The sequence below is a fragment of the Scardinius erythrophthalmus genome (assembly GCF_964197995.2).
Source record: "Scardinius erythrophthalmus genome assembly, chromosome: 22".
Lineage (NCBI taxonomy): Eukaryota > Metazoa > Chordata > Actinopteri > Cypriniformes > Leuciscidae > Scardinius > Scardinius erythrophthalmus.
Window position 1 is genome coordinate 33132757 of NC_138242.1, and position 23556 is coordinate 33156312.

The window sequence follows — 23556 nt, forward strand, 5'->3', positions numbered from 1 at the left end:
TCTGTAGTGACGTACACAGCTTGTAAACAGCAGCTTGTCTTCCCATGAATAATCAACTGCCTTAAAAACACATCTGTAAGGATTTGATGTCATCAACAGTTTTAAAATTGTGCATTTGGCACCAGCTTGACCCTGTAATTTGATACTAATCAGTAAGGAGACCAACACAGTTAAGAAAAGCCTCATGTTAATTTGCTACATATCCTTCAGTGTGATAGTTGAAAATTGTCCACTGGCCTGGCAACTACATGTCAACTTATTCTAACCCTAACTCTTCCAGTCTACTAATACTCTAATAAGTCTCAAATGATATGTCAGCAACTATGTTAATGGGTTTGTAGCATACTTAGTATGAAATAAATGTATTTTAAATACATTTTGGTATAGGTTTTTTTTTCACTAGGGATGTAAGAAAACAAAAAGTCAATAATAATGTTATCAAACTTTATTAGTAGAAGCATTCGTCCATTTTTATCCATTCAACAAGAGTCTTTTAGCAAGAGCTCATAAGAGATGATACATACAGAGAGGAGTATATAAAGAGTGTTTTAGGCATTAAGTAGAAAAGATTACAGAACTCTAGTTTACAAGTACAGTGTTTAAAAAGGCTAAACATCATCATACCAGGTTACCAGCATCATGAGGCAGAAAACTCAAATAGGACGATGAGTGTGTCAGCGCTCTGTAGATCATTCAGTAATGGCAGGTGTAGCAGAGGATGACACACTTTATTGTGGGTCTATTTCCTCCAGTTTTTCCTTTACACTTTCGTACTCAATTTGCCACTCCTCCTTGGAGAGAGAGGAAGGACTGACCTCCAGAAACTTGTAGGCATCTTTGGTCTGGAGCTTAAAGATGACAGATGCTTTTTGACAGTCTGCACCAAAACAGCCCCAAGCCTGTGGAATTAAAACATTTATAAATCAAGTCACCTTTATTTATAAAGCGCTTTTTACAATACAGAGTGTATCAAAGCAGCTTCACAGTGATAATATGAAAATAAAACAACAAGTTTGTTTCTAGAAGAAAATTGTGTCATCGTCCACCCTAAGAAAGGCAGATAAATAATATTGTTGAATATTAAATGTCCCCAACTAAGCAAGCCAAAAGCCAAGGCAAAGTCACGTTAGACATTTAGATGAAAAAATGAGACTGCCATTTAAACGTAAAATATGGAATTTTTCTCCACTAGGGGTCGCTAACCTATTTACAATAACAAAGGCGTAGTTTGATGACGCAACACATGCTAAGAATTATGGATGTTGTCGTCAACGTCAAGCCGGCCGTCGGCTGATCTAATAATGTTTATGGATGACTGAATACATCAATGCTTTTATCATGGCTGTGATATGAAGCAGTTCGGGATTGCTAAGAGACAGCTATCAGCTCCAAACGCGACACGAGCTCCCGATTTTCATTCTACCGAACTACACGAGTGCAGAATTACTGCTCACAGGTCAGTTTATTAGACAAATTAAACTTGTGAGGTAACGCAGCGCTGTTTCACCTGGTCTAACATTAACGTTACATTAGCACACTAAACTGCATCTGAATGTGTTGAAATGTATGTGTTAGTTTGTCTGTATGAGACTAGCAGTAAGCTAGATCAACATTCGAATAACATACAGATCATATTCTAACATTTTATCATTGTTGATCTATATAACATTTATTAGTTAAATGTAAATGTGCTCACCTGTTTAATAAAGTACATGTAGGAGCGGTCGAAGTCTCGGACGTGGAGCTCTCGCTTATATACTGTCTATGGGAGCTCTAGGCATCTCGAAAACACCGCGCTGATATTGATTCTCGTTTTAGTTCTGCTTTTTTATCCAAAGTTTGCTTGCCATGGTCCATAATGTTTGAACGAAACAACAACAACAGCGTGCAGATAGACATTGCGAACTCCACAGTTGTCTGCGTCTGTCGCCTTGGTTAATCAGAGGGCTCTGCTCATAGCTCTGGTTACCATGGCAGTACGAGTGGAAACCATAGGCGGAAACCAGGCAACGCGGATATGACGCCATTGACTGCGACAAAACGGAAATAAAGACACGGTCCGTGTCTTCGAATTAAAATATTAATTTCTCTGGATTTAGAAATTAATTGGAACTGTCGGGATAATGTAAATACACAACTTTAAAAAATATATAACATAGATATATTGATTTTTTATATTTTTAAAGCAAAAAAAAACAACATATTGTGCCTTTAAGAGGGAACCCTCAAGCCTTCCCTCAGGTACAAATAAAGATAATAATAATAATAAGAAGAAGAAGAATATCTTCCTGGAAATGTTCTTGTAATCATGTAAACATTAATTTTACCTCTGTGGCTGTTTTGATTGAATCAAGAAATTCATCTTTTAGGTCGGCAAGGTCTTCGATAAGATCTTCTCCAACAAAGGTCTTCTGTTCCAGGGAGACCAACAACACACGAACACTCGCCCAGAAGTTTTTGAGCTGAACCAGAATGTCATGAATTTTTGTCAAGCTTTTCTGAACTTCAGGTAGATAGATGGGGTCGGGTATGGACTCTGCAGAGGGGAAATAAAGGTTTCAACAAGCCACACATTCGCTCCCTGTCTTAAACTAGACTTGAATCTTGGCACAGTCTTAAGCATTACTTGTCATGTAAGTATACTTAAAACATGAAAGAAAACAGACTCACTCCTGTCCTTCATCTGCAGATCCATCGTCTGGAGTTGGATCTGCCACTGCTTCTGTTTCAGAGCAGTCTTATCAGCGATGAGGATATTCAATTCAGCTTCAAGAGCCTTCAAATGTGCATCTTGTTCAGGATCATGGGCAGCATCATAAATGCTTTTAACAATTAGCCCGATGAATGGAACGATTGCAGCGAAGACGCAGAGGCATCTACTTGTTTGAGTTATGGATCTGACAAACTCTTGAATCTCATGGTTTTTACTGTTTATCTTTTTCTCAGTTTCAGCAAGCTCTTCTGTGTTTTTTTTAAATTCAGCTTTCATATCATTCAGGGATTTTTCAGTCAGCTCTAACTCGTTGTCTTTTTCTTTAAACTTTTTATCTGTATCATCTTTTTCCTTGATAACATCACTGGTGGCCGATGTTACATCTTTAATGTGTAAATCATACCTATACAATGTTGAAGAAATGTTGCTGTTAAATTAGCATGTTATACCAATGGGCTTATTGGGCTGTGTAACTAGCTTAAAAGTTTATCTTAAAATTTGTTCATACTTTTGCCTGATTATAGCAGTTGCATGTAGAAGAATAATGTTTTCATGAGGAAAATATTCTTACCTTTCCACTATCTTTTCCACATTAGTGATAATGTCTGTGATCGAGGCTTGTGCTTTTCCTAGGACTTTGACCACCAAAATCGGCTTATTTTTCTCCACAGCTGACACCAACATGGGAAACAGCGACTTAACCAGGTTTTCACTGGTCAAAATACACTAGAATTAAGAGACAAGTATCTTAGAATTTAAAAACCGACATTCACACTGATGGCGACGAAACGTTCAGAACTCTTATTGCTTGTATTTTTCCAGTAAATCTTTCTGAAATGCATTAACTGTTGTCATTATAATTTAAGTTAAAATTTAAGTTGTAAAAATGTGAGAAATGCATTTAAAATTTATAAGCATATAAAACGTACTCGGTTACTAATGTAACCTCGGTTCTCTCTAGAAGAGGGAACGAGTATTGCGTAAGGTTAGCTTACGCATCGGGAAAGTCTTCTTTCTTCGAGATCTGAAGCCAAAAAATTATCCTTAATTTTGTATACATTGTCAACGCAGTGCAGCAGCCGACAGACCTAGGCAGGCTGTATAAGCGTGCTCATTGGCTGCTCGGCGGCAACTGCTTAAGCCTATCGGTGAGCGCTCTGAACGCGGCAACCAATGAGGGCGCTTCGCGCCCTCCACACCCTTCTAACCGTCAGAATGGGTGTGGCCAGCGTGTATATATTCAGCGCTCATAGGCTAAAATTCTGGTTTTCGCAGTCTGAAGCGCAAAAGCTCGTGGCGCGACACGGCAGGTTACGCAATACTCGTTCCCTCTTCTAGAGAGAACCGAGGTTACATTAGTAACCGAGTACGTTCTCTTACGAGAGGTCTCTCGTATTGCGTAAGGTTAGCTTACGCATCGGGAACCCTTTGTCAACGCCGTGTGCGCCGAGCATCCAGCCCATGAATCCCAGGGAAACCGGGGAAAACACTCTGCTGGGAAATGTGGCCGGTCGGAGAGATGGGCCAGCGCAGTACAGGCACTTCATGCAGCATATGAAATAGAGCGGCGCGGCCGGTCTATAAACATATAACAGTACAAACAGTAGGGCCGGCAGAGCGAGCCCATACAGTACATAAGCACTCATAAGGGTAGGAGAAAACGACATAGTCGGTCTCACATGAAGGGAAAAATTCCCGCACGACAGAGAATAATACGGGCGGCCAGCAGCGCGGGCCAGCACCGACAACAGCGCGTAACGGGAAATAGGAAACAGAGCGGATCAGCCGGCCTGAGTCAAACACTTCACCCTGAGTATAGTACCAGAATAGCGCCAGCATATGAACATAGTCTGCACACGAGAAATGGGCAGAGCATACATGTTACTTATGCTGACAGTATTTTTGCCTGTAGGGCAGGAACTTCCAGGTTATAAAACCTCACGAATGTTGATGGGGAGCCCCAGCCCGCCGCCATACAAATACCGTGATTAGAAATTCTGCTGGACCAGGCCCACGACGAGGCCATGCCTCTAGTGGAGTGGGCTCTGATGCCCAGAGGGCACTGCAGGTGTCTGGAGGCATAAGCTGCTGCTATCGCGTCCACTATCCACCTGGACAAGCTCTGCTTCGAGGCGGCAAGAACCTTGGTGCGTCCGCCGAAGGAAACAAAGAGCTGCTCTGAACGCCTGAAAGCGGCGGAGCGCGTGATGTAAACTCTCAGCGCCCGGACAGGGCATAGGAGGTTATCACTGTCCCCACTGTCGGATGCTGGCAGAGCCGAGAGGGACATAACTTGAGCCCTAAACGGGGTTCCAATCGCTTTGGGGATGTACCGTGTCTCGGTCTGAGAATGACTTTCGAGTCATTCGGCCCGAACTCAAGACATGCAGGGCTAACAGATAGCGCGTGCAAATCACCCACTCGTTTGACTGAAGACAGAGCTATCAGAAAAACGGTTTTAAGTGACAGATACTTTAGATCCGCGGATTCAAGCGGTTCAAAGGGAAAAGCCTCTAGGGCCGCTAGCACCAAGGACAGATCCCACGAGGGAACCGAGGGGGGCCGCGGGGGATTCATCCATCTAGCTCCTCTGAGGAAGCGGATAATGAGCTCATTCCTTCCCATTGCCCGGCCATGCGTCGTCTCAGCGAACGCTGCAATAGCGGCCACATATACTTTGAGCGTGGAAGGGGATCTGCCCTTTTCCAACAGCTCTTGTAAGAAGGAGAGCACCCGCGGGACCCCGCATGCGCGCGGATCCAAGTTTTTAGTAGCGCACCATTTAGAAAACACCGACCATTTAGACGCGTAGAGCCGTCTCGTGGAGGGGGCTCTCGACTGTGTGATCGTGTTAACGACCCCTTCTGACAGGTCAACGGGTATCCGTTGATCACCCATGCATGCAGCGACCAGCGCTCTGGATGGGGATGCCAGATCGATCCACCGGCTTGGGAGAGGAGATCCTTTCTCACCGGGATCGGCCATGGGGGTGAGTGCGACAGCCTCACTAGCTCTGGGTACCAAGTTTGGTTTTCCCATCGCGGGGCTATAAGCAGCGTTTCTCTGATCCTCGAAATGACCTGTGGCAACAGGGAGATCGGAGGAAAAGCATACAGCGGGAGGCTGGGCCATGTCTGGGACAGCGCGTCCTCGCTCTTCGAATAAAACTTCGGGCATTGAGCATTGTCTTTCGACGCAAAGAGGTCGATTTCCGCTCTGCCGAATAGGTGCCAGAGAAACTGGACTGTCTGGGGGTGCAGAGACCATTCTCCCGTGGGAATGTTGTCCCTGGACAGTCTGTCTGGACCGACATTCAGGTGGCCCGGCACGTGCGCGGCTCTCAGCGAGCGCAGCGAGCGGTAAGCCCACACGAGAAGGCGTTCTGTCAGCCTGCACAGATTCCTGGATCTGACACCGCCCTGTCGGTTCACATAGGATACCACGGAAGTGTTGTCCGAGCGGACTAGCACATGGTGATCCCATATGAATGGGAGGAAGCGCCTGAGCGCGTTCTCGACCGCTATCATCTCCAAACAGTTTATGTGGAGGCATTTTTCCCGGTCTGACCATAGGCCAAAAGCCGGTTTGCCCTCGAACAGAGCGCCCCAGCCTGAGGTGGAAGCGTCCGTCGAGATAACTTTGCGGTGTGAGATAGCTCCCGATGTCACTCCCCGCTGGTACCAGTCGGCCGCTAACCAGGGCTTCAGAGCTGAAACGCAGCTCTGAGTCTCTCTGATACGAATACCCCCGGAAGCCCATGCTCTGTGAGGCACTCGGGCATTCAGCCAGCGTTGTAGCGGGCGCATTCGTAAAAGACCCAGCCGAAGCACTGCTGCGGCTGAGGCCATACAACCCAGTAACCTCTGAAATGTTTTGAGAGGTACGGTGCTGCCCGGCCGGAGGGACGCGGCCAAGCGTCGAATGCAGCGCGCGCGCTGTGTCGACAGGCGGGCCGTGTACTGATATACCTGACCGTCGAAGGCGAATCTCAAGAATGGCCTGTGACGGGGTATTATCTGGATCTGAAAATCACGCGTCTTTTAGATCGAGAGATATAAACCAGTCCCTCGGGCGAATTTGCGCGAGAATTTGTCTGGTTGTGAGCATTTTGAACGGTCTTCTCATAAGAGCCTTGTTCAAACGTCTCAGATCCATAATTGGTCTGAGAGCTCCGTCCTTCTTGGGAACGAGGAAATAACGGCTGTAAAAGCCCAACTCGCTCATGGAAGGGGAAACCGGTTCTATAGCCCTTTTGCACAGAACTGTAGCTATTTATGCTCGAAGTAGATGTGCTACTTCCCCATTCACTCTGGTCTCGATACGCGCTTGAAAGCGCGGAGGGCGGTGAGCGAACTGCAGAGTATAGCCCTGTTTTACTGTGCTTAGCACCCGTTCTGATGCGCCTGGAATAGCTTCCCATGCTTTTGCGTGTGCAGCCAGGGGCAGAATGGCCTCCGGGCTCCGATCGCCGCGCATCGCGGGCTCGAGAGCTCGAAACGGAGGGGCGGGCGCGGCGCGCACGCTCTTGGAAACAGTAATAATGTAAAGGATATGTCGCCGGATAGCGTAGCAGGCACGGATGGCTGAAGGCGGCGAAGACGGCCGGCTTCCTCAGGCGCTGTCCTAAGCTTGCTGGTCGCTGGTTTCAACGGCGGCGGCTCTCAAGATCCAGCGTTTTGAAGAGCGTCGCTGAAGACAAGAAAATCAGAATTTTAGCCTATGAGCGCTGAATATATACACGCTGGCCACACCCATTCTGACGGTTAGAAGGTTGCTCATTGGTTGCCGCGTTCAGAGCGCTCACCGATAGGCTTAAGCAGTTGCCGCCGAGCAGCCAATGAGCACGCTTATACAGCCTGCCTAGGTCTGTCGGCTGCTGCACTGCGTTGACAATGTATACAAAATTAAGGATAATTTTTTGGCTTCAGATCTCGAAGAAAGAAGACTTTCCCGATGCGTAAGCTAACCTTACGCAATACGAGAGACCTCTCGTAAGAGAACCAAGTACACTTATTTTACCTAAGATTGTTCAGGGCTCACATTATGATATTATGACACATTATTGATTTATTTCCAGTGAGGGGAGAGACTCTCATAACCAGTTTAGCTCAATTTAATCTCTAGCTAAAAGACAGACTATATGACATGCTATTTACTACAGACCCTTCATGTTTGGTATTTTGACATACTTTTTTTTCTTTCTAGGAGGCAAGATAATGAAATCAAGAGAAATCTTAAACTGTACTTTCAACATAGTTGCATCAGAGGAGCCAAACAGAAGCTGGGTTTCCACAGCGCGACTCCTGATGGTTCTCTCCAGGTTGGGGAAGTTGACCAGGCACAGGTAAGAGAGATGGTAGAGAAGCGCTGTCTTTTCAACAACAGGGAGAAGCTCTTGTACAAACGCCGGGCTCCACTGGGACACAGCCACTGGTGAAAAACATATTGTATATTTTTAAAGACTGAAAACATCACATTGATGGCTGTATTGTTTTCAAATTTGTTTGATGAAATAAGATAATACTTGCTTTTGCTATCAGCCATCCTTAGTAGGTTTACACAAAAATGTTGTGTACTGAAAGCAGAACAGATTTTTTGGGTTTAAAAACATGTCTCAGAAAATACAATATGTAACTGGAAGGATATCTGACAATTATTATAAAAATGTTATGTGAAACTGACTTACCTTTGTTTTAGTAAGTGATATGGACAATGTATCCGGTTCTTTTATACTAAAGCTATAACCATCCTGCCTCCGCCCTCTCAGAGAAGGACTTCCAAAGAAACTGAAATTTACTTTATGTCTTTATTTAAGAGAAAGGACCACAGGTGCTTAGGAAACTGTAGGCCTAGTTCTCGCCCTGGAGTGTCGGTCAGAACGCAGGACAGGAGGCAGGAATCAGTCCGAACACTTTACTGAACTTTCTTCGGCAGCACAGACATTAGACTGCAACGATGCCACAATTTTCACATTACAGGGCAGATTTGAATATAGTAGTTGCCTCTTAGCTTATATTGATGGAAATGGTTGGTTTACATTATGTACTTAAATGCATTTGTGTAGCTGCAAATAAACAAAACTGTAAGAAATGTTACATATACTGTATAAAGTAGCATTATTGATGAAGTCTATCAGCTTAACATTATATCTAACACAATACACCAGCTTAACCCCCGGGGGTTGACAATCATGCCGGCGTGATAGGCTCACTTTTTTTCTTATCAGTTCAAACGAGAGTCCAAATAATCTGTTGACTTTGATCTTACAAACCAGTTTCATACATCAATCGATCCTGTTAAATGTGTATTATATTTGTGTATACTCACAATAAAAACAAAGTGTTGTTCTTTTTGCCAAATAAAGAAAAATAACTTGCTTCGTAGTTCTGCCTTCTCTCTGTCAGTGTAGTCCATTCTGAAACGCGTCCGAAAATGAACAATAACTCAGCGAATAGTCAGTCAAACAGACATACAGACACACAGGCATGAAGCTTGAATTCTCTTCTTTTAAATGAAGTATTTTTTATAAAAAACAAATATTCTTAGTTTATGTAATCTGTAAAAAGATTACATAAACGAGCGAGATGTCAGTCGTTCTCATCTCAGTGAATTATTTTTAATGTGACCCCGCCCACGGAGAGCGCGCACTATTCAAACGCAAATGACTGAGGCAATCGACGCAAACCTGTGAACGCCCCCATATCAGCTTGAGAAAACACATCAAGTTTATTCAGATCATTGTACTTGTTTACACCATCTCGCAGCGCTGTGAGGAATAATAATAATGGAAAATGTACCTCAGAATTGCTGGTATTTCGAGGAACAACGGATGCCGCTGAGCTGAGGAATACTGTAGTAAGTTTTTTTTCATTCTCAAGTGAATCGCGTTTCTGTGTGTGAATGAATGAACAGAGATGCGCGCTGTTTACCACAACTCGCAAAAAGACGGTTTAAATTTGAATCGCATTTCTGTGTGAATGAATGATCCGCTTTTAGCAAACTATATTGCTATACTGAGATGAGTAAAAATTGACTAAAATATGTTGAAATAAAATGTATTTGTATAAGCAACGTATTAAACTGACTTATATAAACGAAAGACCTATGTTACAGACATATGAAATACAACATTTCGTTGATTAGTTTTGGATAGATTATACATTTTTACTGTAAAATATCTGCCACCTCAAATAAGCTTTTGTTTGCCAATTTTTGCTCATATGTTAAGTATAGTATGTTTTGTCAAAAATAATCAAATAATCAATCAAATCCTTAACTTTGAAATATGTATGATAAAATGTATACTTTAGTTTTTACAAAGAAAGATTACACTTGAATTGTTGTTGCAATTGTAATCTTTTTAATAAAAAAATATATATTTACAAGGTAGATGTAAACAAACTATTAAAAGGTAAATAGGACTTCCGGTTTAAGGGCTAATGGAGTAGACGTGTTGTCTCTTGCTCCCGTATCTTTCAGTTTAACCCAACATTTTAAGCCAATTTGATCGTTTATTTAGCTTCAAAACTGAACTAAATATACTACGCACGCTGAAACTTTGTCTAAACATGACTTCTAAGTCGGCTAAGCAGAGCAAAAAAGAAACAAAAACGGACTCTGTAGATGACACTGCTAGCAAGCTTAACATGGTGGCGATGGTCAAGCTCCTTGAACAACATCGCCAGGCCTTATCGACCGAATTCAAAACAACCATCTTGACGCTCGAAGAGAAGATTGATCGCATTCAGACTACACTGTCGGACCACACACATAAAATTGCCTCGCTCGAATCGAGTACCAATGATCTAGACGAACGGGTGCGGGCGCTGGAAACGACTTGCGCCACAATGGCTGAATGTAATGCGAAATTACAAGATAAAGTTGTGGACCTTGAGTCACGCAGCCGCCGAAACAACATTCGGATTGTGGGCTTACCGGAATCACTCGAAGGGCCACGTCCTTCAGTTTTCTTCGCGCAGGTCCTCGCAGACATTCTGGGAGAAGAAATTTTACCCTCTCCACCGGAGATTGACCGGGCACACAGAGCTCTTGTTAGTAAACTAGCGACCGGGAAGAAACCGAGGCCAGTTATCATCCGGCTCCACCGCTACCGTCAAAAAGAGTTGATCGTCCGAGAGGCTCGAGCCAAAAGAGGCAAACTGGTTTACCAAGGCAACCCGGTCGCCATCTACGAGGATTACACGCCTGAAGTGGCTACTGAACGCGCTAAATACCGGTCCGTTATGGCAGAACTATATAACCTTGGATATAAACCAACTCTGTTTTTCCCCGCTCGGCTCTCAATCTGGACCAAAGACGGAGGTAAGAAGATGTTATCTTCAGTGACGGAGGCCGAGAACTTTGTTGCAGCTGCCCGCTCCTCGGATCATGTGCCATAACTGTCCAACAGTCAACCAGCCGGCGGGGTTAATTGCTGTTCTCAGTTTTCTAGCGGTTAAATTGATGCAAGTTATATAGTAACTGTTTGGTTGGCTTGACATGATTATTGTATCGATTATCTCGTTAATTCAACGTATTTAGGTATGCATACTTGAATGTACTATACATTGTTATTATTTCTGGCATTGTTTTGTTCGACTGTTTTCACGTTAAACTATATAATTGTACAATTATAGGGCCAACTCTTACATGTACATATGCATGCGGAGACAAGGCATTTATTTATCTAGACATTTATTTATCCTAAGGTTTATTTTTTTCTTCATACTGTTGTATTGCAAAATCACATGGGTTGCCTCATAGCTGGCAACTTCACCTTAAAACTATTACTATTATTATTTATTTATTTTATTTTGGCACTATATGTGTATATTATGTATAATATTTTTATTTATTTTATGTATACAATTATTTTTACTCAACTTATTTTTATTTATTTTTGTTTGTTGAGGCTCTTCCTTTTTGTACTTTTATGCTATAAAAAGTTATGTTTTAAACTTCAAGTTCAAGTTTTATAGGGCTTACTACTGGAACGGGAGTGAGATCCAGAAGGATAGAAGCAGTAGCGGGAGTCGAGACTAAGTGCTCAGGCAAGTTAATTGTTAAAGGTGGGTGGGGGGTGGTTAGCTGTGGGGTGGGGGGGTGTTGGCTATATTGGTCTCCTTTACCTTTACCTTTTTTTTTTCTCTCTCTCTTTTTTCCTTTTCTTCTTTTCTCTTTTTTTTCTTTTTTCTCTCCTATATGTGGATCCAGAACGATTTCCAGTCCAATGCGATCCTGTTTCGTTAAACTCACAGTATGGTTAATACTTAATACCATAATGTTAAGTGATTGAAACCTGCGCTTAGTGTCATGGAACACCAAGGGGATGAACAGTGCCGTCAAAGCTAGTAAGATTTTAGCGCATTTACGGGATCTCAAGGCAGATATTATGTTTCTACAAGAAACTCACCTACGAACGGTAGATATACTGCGTATTAAGAGATCATGGATGGGTCACCTGTTTCATTCCAAATTTTCTCAGAGAGCTCGCGGGGCTGCTATCATTATCCATAAAAGAGTTATGTTTGAGCACACTGATACTATTATAGATCCAAATGGACGTTTTGTTATGGTCTCGGGCAAACTAAAAAACATACCAGTAATTTTAGCTTCCATTTATGCCCCCAACTGGGACAATGATGAGTTTTTCGTTAAGTTTTTTTCAAGCTTACCCAAAGTAGATGAACATCATATAATTATTGGAGGGGATTTTAACTTGGTTCAAGACGTATCCATGGACAGGTCTTCCTCTAAACAGTCTACTCTAACAAAATCAGCTAACGTGGTGTTAAACAACGCCTCTCAACTGGGACTCTCTTACCCTTGGAGGTTTAAAAACCCTCAAGGCAAGGCTTTTTCATTCTTTTCTCATGTTCACCATACATTTTCTAGAATTGATTTCTTTTTGGTAGATAATAAATTGTTACACTGTATTTCCACGTGCACTTATCACGCATTAGTGGTCTCTGATCATGCCCCAGTATCTATTGACGTAACTTTGCCAACTAACAGACCGTCACCCCCACCCTGGAGATTCAACTCCTCCGGGCTATCAGATAGCGCATTCAAAGATTTCCTTTCCTCGCAGATTAAGTTTTACTTCGAACTCAATCAGACTCCAGATGTTAGCAGTCACACCTTGTGGGAGGCTTTCAAAGCATTCATTCGCAGCCAGGTAATTTCATATTCCTCACAAGTAAGGAAAGCCAAAAAGCTTAGACTATCCGCAATAGCTGATGAACTGTCTAAGTTAGATGTCTCTTATGCCGCTTCCCCTTCACCTGTCCTCTATGCTAAAATAGTTCAATTAAATTCAGAATTCAACCTTCAGTTGACCGATTTAATAGAGAGACAGCTTAGGCAATGTAGACAGCATTTTTTTGAGCATGGAGACAAGGCTGGCAAGCTCTAGGCCTATCAGGCTCGATCAGCTAGCACTTCAAGATGGATTTCTGGTATCAGATCCCCAACAGGTGAATTAGTTACGGAACCAGCTGAAATTAACCTGGTTTTCTCAGACTATTATGCTAGACTGTACACTTCAGAAAGCCCTCCCAATAATACTACAAATTTAGATCTTCTCAACTCTCTTGAATATCCCACAATTGATGAAAACACTGCCAAGAATCTAGGCAACCCAATTACAGAATTAGAGATACAGGTAGCAATTAATTCCATGAAACCGGGAAAATCTCCTGGCCCTGATGGCTTTACAGTTGAGTTCTATAAAGCTTTTGCTCCCTTTTAGTTCCTACTTTAGCATTGCTTTTCAATGACTCTTTTAAGGTGGGCTGCCTTCCTCCTACTTTATCCGAGGCCTCTATTTCTTTGCTCCTTAAAAAGGATAAAGATCCTATTTCTTGCGGTAGTTATAGACCAATATCACTTCTGAACGTAGATTTTAAAATGTTGGCTAAAGTTTTATCTTCTCGCCTCGAACATGTATTACCATGTTTAATTTTTCATGACCAGACAGGCTTCACCCCAGGAAGACACTCTTTTAACACTAGAAGGCTTCTCAACATTCTCTTTTCCCGCCCATCTGACTTACCCGAAATTATTGTGTCTCTGGATGCTGAGAAGGCCTTCGACAGGGTGGAATGGGGTTATGTGTTTTTTATTTTGGGAAAGTTTGGGTTTGATTCTAATTTTATTTCCTGGATCCGACTTCTTTACTCCTCCCCAATGGCATCTGTTCATACTAATGGCATACGATCACCCTATTTCTCGCTTCAGCGTGGGACGCGACAGGGATGCCCCCTTTCTCCCTTAATTTTTAATCTAGCCATAGAACCTTTAGCTATCTGGCTCCGTAGCCACAATGGCTTTGAGGGAATTGCTCGTCATGGTTTAGTTCACAAACTCTCTCTTTATGCTGACGACCTTTTATTATATGTCTCAAACCCTGCTGCCTCCCTACCCCCAGTTTTGGATATCCTAGACAAATTTGGTCAACTATCTGGCTACAAGATAAATGTTCAAAAAAGTGAAGTTTTTCTGGTTAACTCTGAAGCTAAAAAACTTCCACGATCACTCTTACCCTTCAAGATTGCGCCTGATGGTTTCAAATACTTGGGGGTCCTTTTTACGAATTCATATAATAATCTTTTTGCAAAAAAATTTCAACCGCTTGTGGACAAATCAAAACTTGATATGTGTAGGTGGGCCTCGCTACCTCTATCCCTTGTAGGTCGAATTAACTTGGTCAAAATGGTTATTCTACACAAATTTATGTACCTCTTTCAACACTTACCTATTTGTATTAGGAAATCTTTCTTTACTGGCTTTGACAGTATTTTGCGGTCATTTCTATGGGGGAATAAGCCTGCTCGCCTTAAGAAATCAATTCTCCAACTTCCTAAAGCTAAAGGAGGCCTTGCACTTCCCAACTTTCAGCAGTATTACTGGGCCTGTAACATCAACAAGCTTCTTTTTTGGAACAAAGATATCTACTCTGGCAGCCCTCCTTGGGTGCATACAGAAACATCATCAATGAAAAGCACTCTCTATTCAGTTGTCTGTTCTCAGCTTCCCTTAGTTGTAAACAAAGTCTCAGATAATCCAGTAGTCACTAGCTCTCTTAAAATTTGGGTCCAATTTAGGAAACATTACGGTTTGCATAGAGGCTCCACTTATATGCCCATCCTCAATAACTACCCCCCCCCCCCCCCCCGTCTAGTTCAGACCCTGCATTTCGTCTCTGGTCATCTAATGGCCTTCTCAAGATTAGTGACCTCTATGATGAGGGAGTATTTGTCTCTTTCTCTTCCTTATCTAAAAAGTATAACCTACCCAGTCATCACTTATTCCGGTTCTTTCAAATCCGACACTTTGTTCAGAAGCAGTTCCCCTACTTTCCCAATCATCCCCCTGAAACAAAAATTGATCACTTTCTTGCTTTAAATGCCAACCACAGGCATTTAATCTCAGTAATTTATAATTTAATAAATTCTATTAATTCTGACACTAATGCCACTCTTAAAGATACCTGGGAGCAAGACCTCGGTGTTACTATTACAGAGGACCTATGGAATAGCATCTTGAACCAGGTACATACCTCTTCCATATGTGCGAGGCATGGCAATTCAATGTAAAATACTATTCCGAGCGCACTTAACCAATGCCAAATTGGCAAAAATCTTTCCAGACAAAAGTGCTGCCTGCAACCGTTGTAAACTTTCTCCTGCCGACCATCTACACATGTTTTGGACTTGTCCGCAGCTGGTGTCCTTTTGGTCTAATGTATTTCAGACGCTTAAAAAAGCTATCAACACTAATATTGTCCCTGATCCAATTATAGCCCTATTTGGGGTTTCCCCTATGCCTGATTTGATTTTTTTAATATTTTTTTTTATTAATTTCTTTTTAAATTATTATTATTATTATTATTATTATTATTATTATTTTCTGAACTATTGGATGGTGTGGGGGGGGGGGGGGAGATCATGTAAGGGGTTAATAATGGACAATATATTACTCTATACTGTTAATGATGTTATATTCTGTACTGTCGTTGAAAACCAATAAAAAAGATTTGGAGTAAAAGGTAAATATAAGCATTTTCTTTAAATAATTTTTATTGTGTTTTATTAGTGACAAATTTGGGGAGAGGATACATATTCCAAAACTGAAAATATGAGAATTAACTGCACAATTACTAGACATGTTTTCCTTGGATAATATACAATTTGAAAGCACAATTTGTGATTTTTTTTTAAAAATAATTAGATGCTTCCAACTGTGAACCAATTTGGTGTACAAAAAAAAAAAAAAAAAAAAAAAAAAAATATATATATATATATATATATATATATATATATATATATATATATATGCATATATGCATTTTTTCTTGTGGCTCAGTGACACACCTGAATGAATGGCTCATTAAGTATGCGGGCCATTGTCTCCTCAGGTGTGAACCACTAAATATGCATGATGGTGTTGGATTGTTGACGCCCACTCGCATATTGCCTTTCCAAACAGACAGTGTTTTGCAAAATTTAAATCAATGTATTGTGTTATGTGAATTAGGCAGGATGATTTTCACATCATTTTGAAGAAAAAACTCTTATTGACACATATGTGTTTTGTGGCCTTATTTCAGAAACTTTAGTTTTTAGTTTTTTCAATAACCATGCACAAACATGTATATTCATGTTTCTTACATATTATGGTAGCCCTGTTTGTGCTAAATAGAGTGTAATTAGACCTTTGCCATTAATATGTTGATAAGCAACTGAAAAAAGCACAAATATCAGGGCATGTCAGAACATCTCAAGAACCCCAAAAACACCTCAGACCCCAGAGGGTTAACCAGGTGACTAATAACTCATGAGTCACCATTCCTTAATGTAATCTGTACAGAATAATGATATATTTGTGTGAATAATACAAGCGCAACACTTAAATCAGTTACAAACAACATGCTTAAGCATTCTACAATGACATTCGTTCTTTGCTAACTACACGGCATGACTCGTCATTTATCTTGAGTGGATTTATGACCCAAAAACTCGATTATTCCTAGATATTCACATATATAATCGATCTTAAACAAGTATTGCGTCAAATGAAACTCACTTTTCTCACATAAGGACATACACAGTTATTGATTTTCAACACAACCACTGCACCGCGACTTCTGGAACAGTCTTACTGTGGAGAGCACAGCTGTTTAGCACCCATAGCACCCTGTAGCCCAAGACTTGTTGGCCACTGAAGCTAAGCAGGGTTGAGCCTGGTTAGTACCTGTGAAAAACCAGGTTGCTGCTGGAAGAGGTGTTAGTGAGGCCAGCAGGGGGCGCTCACCCTGTGGTCTGTGTGGGTCCTAATGCCCCAAGAGGACACTATACTGTCAAAGAGCACCGTCCTTCAGATGAGACGTAAAACCGAGGTCCTGACTCTCTGTGGTCATTAAAAATCCCATGGCACTTCTGGTGAAGAGTAGGGGTGTAACCCCAGTGTCCTGGCCACATTCCACCCATTGGCCCTTCACAATCATGGCCTCCTAATAATCCCCTTACATTGAATTGGCTCTATCATTCTCTCTCCTCTCTCCACCTGTAGCTTGTGTGTGTGTGTGTGGGTCATATACACCTCAGAGAGCGACGGGTCTGTGTGTGTGTGTGTGGTGAGCGCACTGGCGCCGTTGTACTGTGGCTGCCGTCGCATCATCCAGTGGATGCACACACTGGTGGTGTTGAGGAGAGATCCCCTGATATGATTGTAAAGCGCTTTGGGTGTACAGTTGTACATATGAAAGCGCTATATTAAAGCCTCATTCTATTCTATTCTTCTTCTGTTCTTTATATCATGCGCATTCCTCTGGCAGGCTAATGTGGCTTAATGCATTAGACTGAGGCCTTGTCCACACGGACACGGGTATTTTTATAACCGTGACTTTTTTACGCGGTTCGTCCGTTCGTTCACACGGAAACGCAGTATCAGGTCACTGAAACCGAACATTTTTGAAAACCCCTGCCAGGGTGAGTATTTTCAGAAACGCCGGTTGCATTGTTGTCGTGTAGACAGTAAAACCGGGGGTTTTGCTTCTGATTCAGGCTTCTGATTGGCCAACGTGGCTTTACGATCGCTGCCTGCTGGTGTGGTATGCTCTTGACAGGGCGTGATAGCGTGTTTTTGTGTTTTCATGTAGGCGGAGATTTCTTTTAAAGGAGTCATGACCTAGTATTACCTTGGATACCTACTGCTGTATTATAGTCTTTCAGGCCCTTCTAAAAAAGAAAAGTGGAAAAAAAATAAACACAGAGCTCCTCAGACCGTTATTTCTGAAGGCATTATTGTCTCGCGAGATCTGATGCGATATTTTGGCTGTCGTGGACAGTCATTTTAATAATGCAAATGAGGGGCGCGTTGATTGGTGGCAGGAAGGAGGGGGTTGACATCGCAGGTAACGCTTTAGCATATCATTCCAAAATGGCATCATGGCGCAAATTATGAATGAACCCGACCTGGCCGCGACCGGCTTCCCGGCCAGTGTATAAGGGCTTAAATCAAACTTCATTCACGCACACATATATGAAACACGCTTGCATACATACTAAGTAGTCACACATACATATATATGAACTCTCCACGCACATACTCATACACATAGTTACTCATATGAGACGTGAGCACACACACACACACACACACACACACACACACACACAAACTAGACGGCGCCTCATATATAAGCGTTAGGCAATCAATATACAATAGTCGAATTCATGATGATCTCAGTCATTTGTTGTTTGCAAAGTAACGTTAGCAGCCATTCCCCATGTTTACCTCGAAGCTAATACTCCCGCTAGCATACAATAGCCGCATTAGCAGTTGGCTGCTGTTTGTGACACAGAGTAGAGCAATAAAAACACATTCTTACTGTTTCAATTGCAGGCAAGTGTCTGATTGTTGAAAATGGCCCCTTTTTCCCGAGCTTCGATGCCAACTTCGCCTGATATTGCCTCAAATTTGTGAAGGATTCCGGCGTAAAATGTTTAGTTAGCACAGACACATAACGTTAAGCCAGTGGGAAGGGTTGTAGGAACCGCGTCATTAAAAATGAATTTAATCCACTGGTCCCTGACAGCTTGGTCCGTTCTTGGGAGAGAAAACACATTTACATGTTGATTCTGGCAGTCAACAACAGAGCAACTCAGTGTGCACTACGTTTCTGCTTCTTTCTCGACTGAATATGAGGGGAGGAGGGGCGCCAGGGCGCACTTCCTGCGGCAGGTCTGCGGTGTCCATATATGGGATATCCTGCCCTGTCATGACGTCAAGTCGGGGCTGAAATCAAAATCTCGTATTTGAGTGCGCGTGCACGCGCGCTGGTTTATGAACCCTGGGGTAAACGAACGCTTCACTTTTAAATATCGGCTTCCCGGCCAGTGTATAATCGTTAGGCAATCATAACATACATTGATTCTCGTGGAAAAGTGAAAATTGCAGGTCATGACTCCTTTAAACCGAGCATGTGTGGACGGGTTTTTTTTTAAAACGCAGGAGGAAAAAGTCAGGTTATAAAAATACCCGTGTCCGTGTGGACTAGGCCTGATATATATATATAAAAATAATATTATCAAACTCAGTAAACACCATACTAATAATGTATGCTACAGAAAAGCAGATGAGCACAGAATATGACGAAAGAAAGCACATTTGTGTTAAGTTCAAATAAACCTGCTGCCTGTGTTTTATTAATTATAATGAATTGTGTGTTTTTTATTTATTTTTATTTTTTTTATAACTGTTGGTCCATTAAAGGGATGGTTCAGAGTAAAATCAACCTAGGCTCCTTTGCCTTTAAATCATTATTTTTTTCTGAAGTGTTAACAACTCTGTGTTAACTAATAATTGTTGCAAACTGGTACTACCAAAAAATATTAGTGCATTCCTGGAACTGGGCGTCATTACTCAACATGCTTATGCATCGCTTTCTGACAGGACTTTTACAGGCTTTTCCCAAATAACGAACTCCGCCATTGCCGGTCCCAAGCCCGGATGAAAAAGGAGGAGGGTTGGGCGTGGGGTTAGCAACCCCACCCCGGAAAAAACCCTAACTGCTACAGAAACGCCAAATAGAAAAACAGAGACTAATTTCCTGGAAACGGGAAGATCTCCGACAATTCGGGGACGCATGACACTAGGTGGTGAAAGCCGAAAGGAAGCCACCGAGCCGATTCTTCTTTCAACCAGAAGAACCCATATCGGCACATGGAATGTCAGAACCATGTACGAGACAGGTAAAACAAAGCAGGTAGCTGCCGAAATGAAGAAAAACTGTATGATCTTACTTGGCATCAGTGAAACCAGATGGACGCAAGCTGGACAAAGGAGACTGATGACAGGAGAGCTATTGCTTTACTCCGGGCATGAGGAGAGTGACACACATCACAATCAAGGAGTGGGCTTTATGCTATCCAGGCAAGCACAGAGGGCACTAATTGGATGGGAGGCACATGGCCCCAGAATCATCACAGCATCATTCAGAACCAAACAGAAGAAGGTCAACCTCAACGTCATCCAGTGTTATGCTCCAACCAATGACTCCTATGAAGAAGACAAGGATGAGTTCTATCACAGACTGCAGAAAGTCGTGGAAATATTCAGAGCCAGAGACATCGTCATTCTTATGGAAGATTTCAACGCCAAGGTTGGACTTAACAACACAGGATATGAACAGGTTATGGGGATACATGGACTAGGGGTGATGAACGATAATGGAGAAAGATTTTGCTCAACAACCTGGTCATCGGAGGTAGCGTCTTTCCTCATAAGCGGATCCACAAAAACACCTGGGTATAACCGGACGGTATGACAGAGAACCAGATTGACCACATCTGCATTAGCAAGAAGTTCAGAAGATCCCTTCAGGATGTTAGATGTAGAAGAGGAGCAGATGTGAGACATAAGCTGGACAAGGAAGTGGAAAGGAGCAGTGTACAGGCCAACTGGCAAATTATAATAGAGACACTGAGAACAGTCTGTCAAGAAGTGGTCGGGACACAAAAACACCATCACAAAGAGTGGATCACAGCCGAGACTTAAGATAGAAGAGAGAAAACAGAAGAAGGTGGCAATAAACAACAGCAGGACTAGGACAGCAAAGGCCAAGGCCCAAGTTGAATACGCAGAAACCCACAAAGCAGTCAAGAAGAATATTAGGAAGGACAAGAAAGATTACATAGATGGACTGGCAGCTATAGCGGAACAGGCAGCATACAGTGGCAATATGAAACAGCTGTACGACACGACAAAGAAACTGTCTGGGAAGTATAGCAAGCCAGAACGACCCGTCAAGGGTAAGGATGGAAAGGCCACCACAGGACTAACGCAGCAGATGGATAGATGGTCTGAACACTCTGAAGAGCTTCTGAACAGACCAGCACCACCAAATCCACCAATCATCAACCCAGCGGACGAAGATCTCCCCATCAATTGCGACAAGCCGACCAGAGAAGAGATCAGGAAGGCCATCACCTTGCTGAAGAACTGGAAGGCGGCTGGACCTGATGATATACCAGCAGTGGCCCTGAAAGTAGATCTGAACTTGTCAGTGGAGATGCTGTACCCACTCTTTGAGAAAATCTGGGAGAACGAAGAGATACCGACTGACTGGAAGGAGGGTTATCTAATCAAGCTTCCAAAGAAAGGTGACCTCAGCAATTGTAACAACTACAGAGGTATCACACTCCTGTCAGTGCCAGGCAAGGTCTTCAATCGGGTCCTCCTACAGCGAATGAATGACGCTGTCGATTCACAACTACGAGATGAGCAAGCTGGTTTTCGGCCGAACAGATCATGCACTGACCAGATCGCAACGCTGCGCATCATAGTGGAGCAGTCTTTGGAGTGGAACTCACCATTGTATATCAACCTTGTCGACTACGAGAAGGCATTTGACAGTGTGGATCGAGAGGTCCTATGGAAGCTCCTCCGGCACTAAGGCATCCCATCCAAGTTGGTAAACCTGATAAAGAACTCATACGAAGGCATGACCTGTCGAGTGATCCATGCAGGACAGCTCACCAACAGCTTCCGGGTGAACACTGGAGTCCGACAAGGATGCTTGTTATCCCCGTTCCTTTTCCTCATCGCCATCGACTGGATCATGAAGACTTCTACCAGTGAACGCAGGAATGGGATTCAGTGGACCTTACGGAATCAACTTGATGACCTAGACTTCGCCGACGACCTCGCACTTCTCTCCCACAGCCAGCAGCAGATGCAAGAAAAGACCAGTGTGTTGGTAGCCACATCAGCACAAGTTGGACTCATTATCCACAAAGAGAAGACAAAGATCCTTAAGACCAACTCCGGCAACGTCAACCCAATCACACTGAGCGGAAGTCCTCTGTAGGAAGTGAAGTCATTCACCTACCTGGGCAGCATCATTGCCTGCCAAATCCCAGTGGAAATAGAAATATGGAAGAGAAGATGGGGTTGGATAGGGCACACCCTCCGCAAACCGCCAACCAACATCACCAGGCAGGCTCTCAGGTGGAATCCTCAAGGCAAGCGAAAGAGAGGCCGCCCAAGAAACACATGGTGACGCGAACTCGACGCAGACATCACTAGGATGGGTTACAACTGGAGCCAACTAGAAAGAATGGGCCAGGACAGAAATCTCTGGAAATCTATCTTTGGCGGCCCATACCGCCAGGGGTGGAGGGCATAAGTAAAGTAAGTAAGTCCCAAATAACAGGGTTAACGGTAGCATGAGCCATCAGGCAAGTGTTATTTAAATAAACTCCTGATTCCTGAAACTACTTGTCTGCGAGTGCAAATTTCAACATTCAACTTCAGATTTTTATTTTACCGGTTTTCACATTAAGTTTAACTTCGTTCAATAGAGTGCCAGATTTCTATAGAGAAAACCCAGCTAAAACACACAATAAACCGGCCTTAATATGTAGCGGAAAAAACACCCAATCTGGCAACACCAGCCGCCAGTGTCTACTGACTCTCTTGTTCGATCTCGTTCATCAAAATGAACAAATCTTTTTTCAAGTCATTTCGTTCATTTAAGGGGCTTTAAATGTTATACTATTAACTGTCAAATTCCCAGAACACATCCACCTATGCAATCTTGATCATATTCTGAATTAAGAAATCATTATAATGCAGTCAAAAATCGTTTACAGGGAACATAAATGATTACTTTACCTTCCAAGTCTTTCGTTCATTTGTCACGTTACAGACGCAATGAATGGATTGTTCAACGACTCATCACTTACCTTACAAATAAAAACAAAAAGCAGCAAGGAGGCGTCGTATGATAATTTAAACGAGTTTTTTTTTTTACAGTCTATGGTTTTATGACAAGGTCGGTGAGGATGGGACAAATCTGACACATACACATTCAGTGTTAAAACTGATAAAATAATTGTCTGTGGTTCTATATGGGCTGTGGCAATCATTTTGAAAAATAATATCTCGCAGCAACATGGAAAAAAAGAACTATGAACTAGTTCATTTTAAAATTTGTGAACTGAACTTTGAACTAGTTCATGCAGAAAGTGAACTTTACCAACACTGCCTATAGTATATCAGATAATAGCCTAGTTTATATACAGATATGAACTGTAAAATAAAGCTACAGGCACCAAATGCCTGAAACATGTCATCTTTTATTTTTTTAAGTTGAACATTTAAAATAATTTATTTTCAGTAAACATGATGAGAGATCATATCACATCTTAGATTTGAATAGAAATAAGTTATTTTATATTACGATGTATTGTAGGCCTAGGCCTAATCATTTGTTACAAATTGTATCTTTTATAAAGGAATTGATGGTGTACTTACATGTTCTGTTTCTGGTTCCTTCT

The 23556-nt window shown here is 42.4% G+C and overlaps 1 protein-coding gene across 1 annotated transcript; it reads right to left on the reverse strand.

Annotated features, from left to right (window-relative positions):
• Positions 1–431: 431 nt before the first annotated feature.
• Positions 432–23556, reverse strand: LOC308683044 (uncharacterized protein). The gene is made up of 7 exons (XM_081353190.1): positions 23534–23556; positions 8242–8288; positions 7959–8143; positions 3285–3439; positions 2671–3116; positions 2328–2536; positions 432–899 (listed from the first exon to the last, which is right to left on the reverse strand). The coding sequence occupies exons 2-7, from the start codon at positions 8255–8257 to the stop codon at positions 729–731; spliced, it is 1182 nt and encodes a 393-aa protein (XP_081209316.1). The 5' UTR covers positions 8258–8288; positions 23534–23556; the 3' UTR covers positions 432–728.

Excerpts from the sequence above, each read along its gene's own strand:
- LOC308683044 (XM_081353190.1), bottom strand. Across the intron at positions 3,440-7,958 it reads CTGATGCAACTATGTTGAAA|TGTATTTTGACCAGTGAAAA; the intron begins GTACAGTTTAAG and ends TCTTAATTCTAG. Across the intron at positions 2,537-2,670 it reads TCTGCAGATGAAGGACAGGA|AGTCCATACCCGACCCCATC; the intron begins GTGAGTCTGTTT and ends TCCCCTCTGCAG.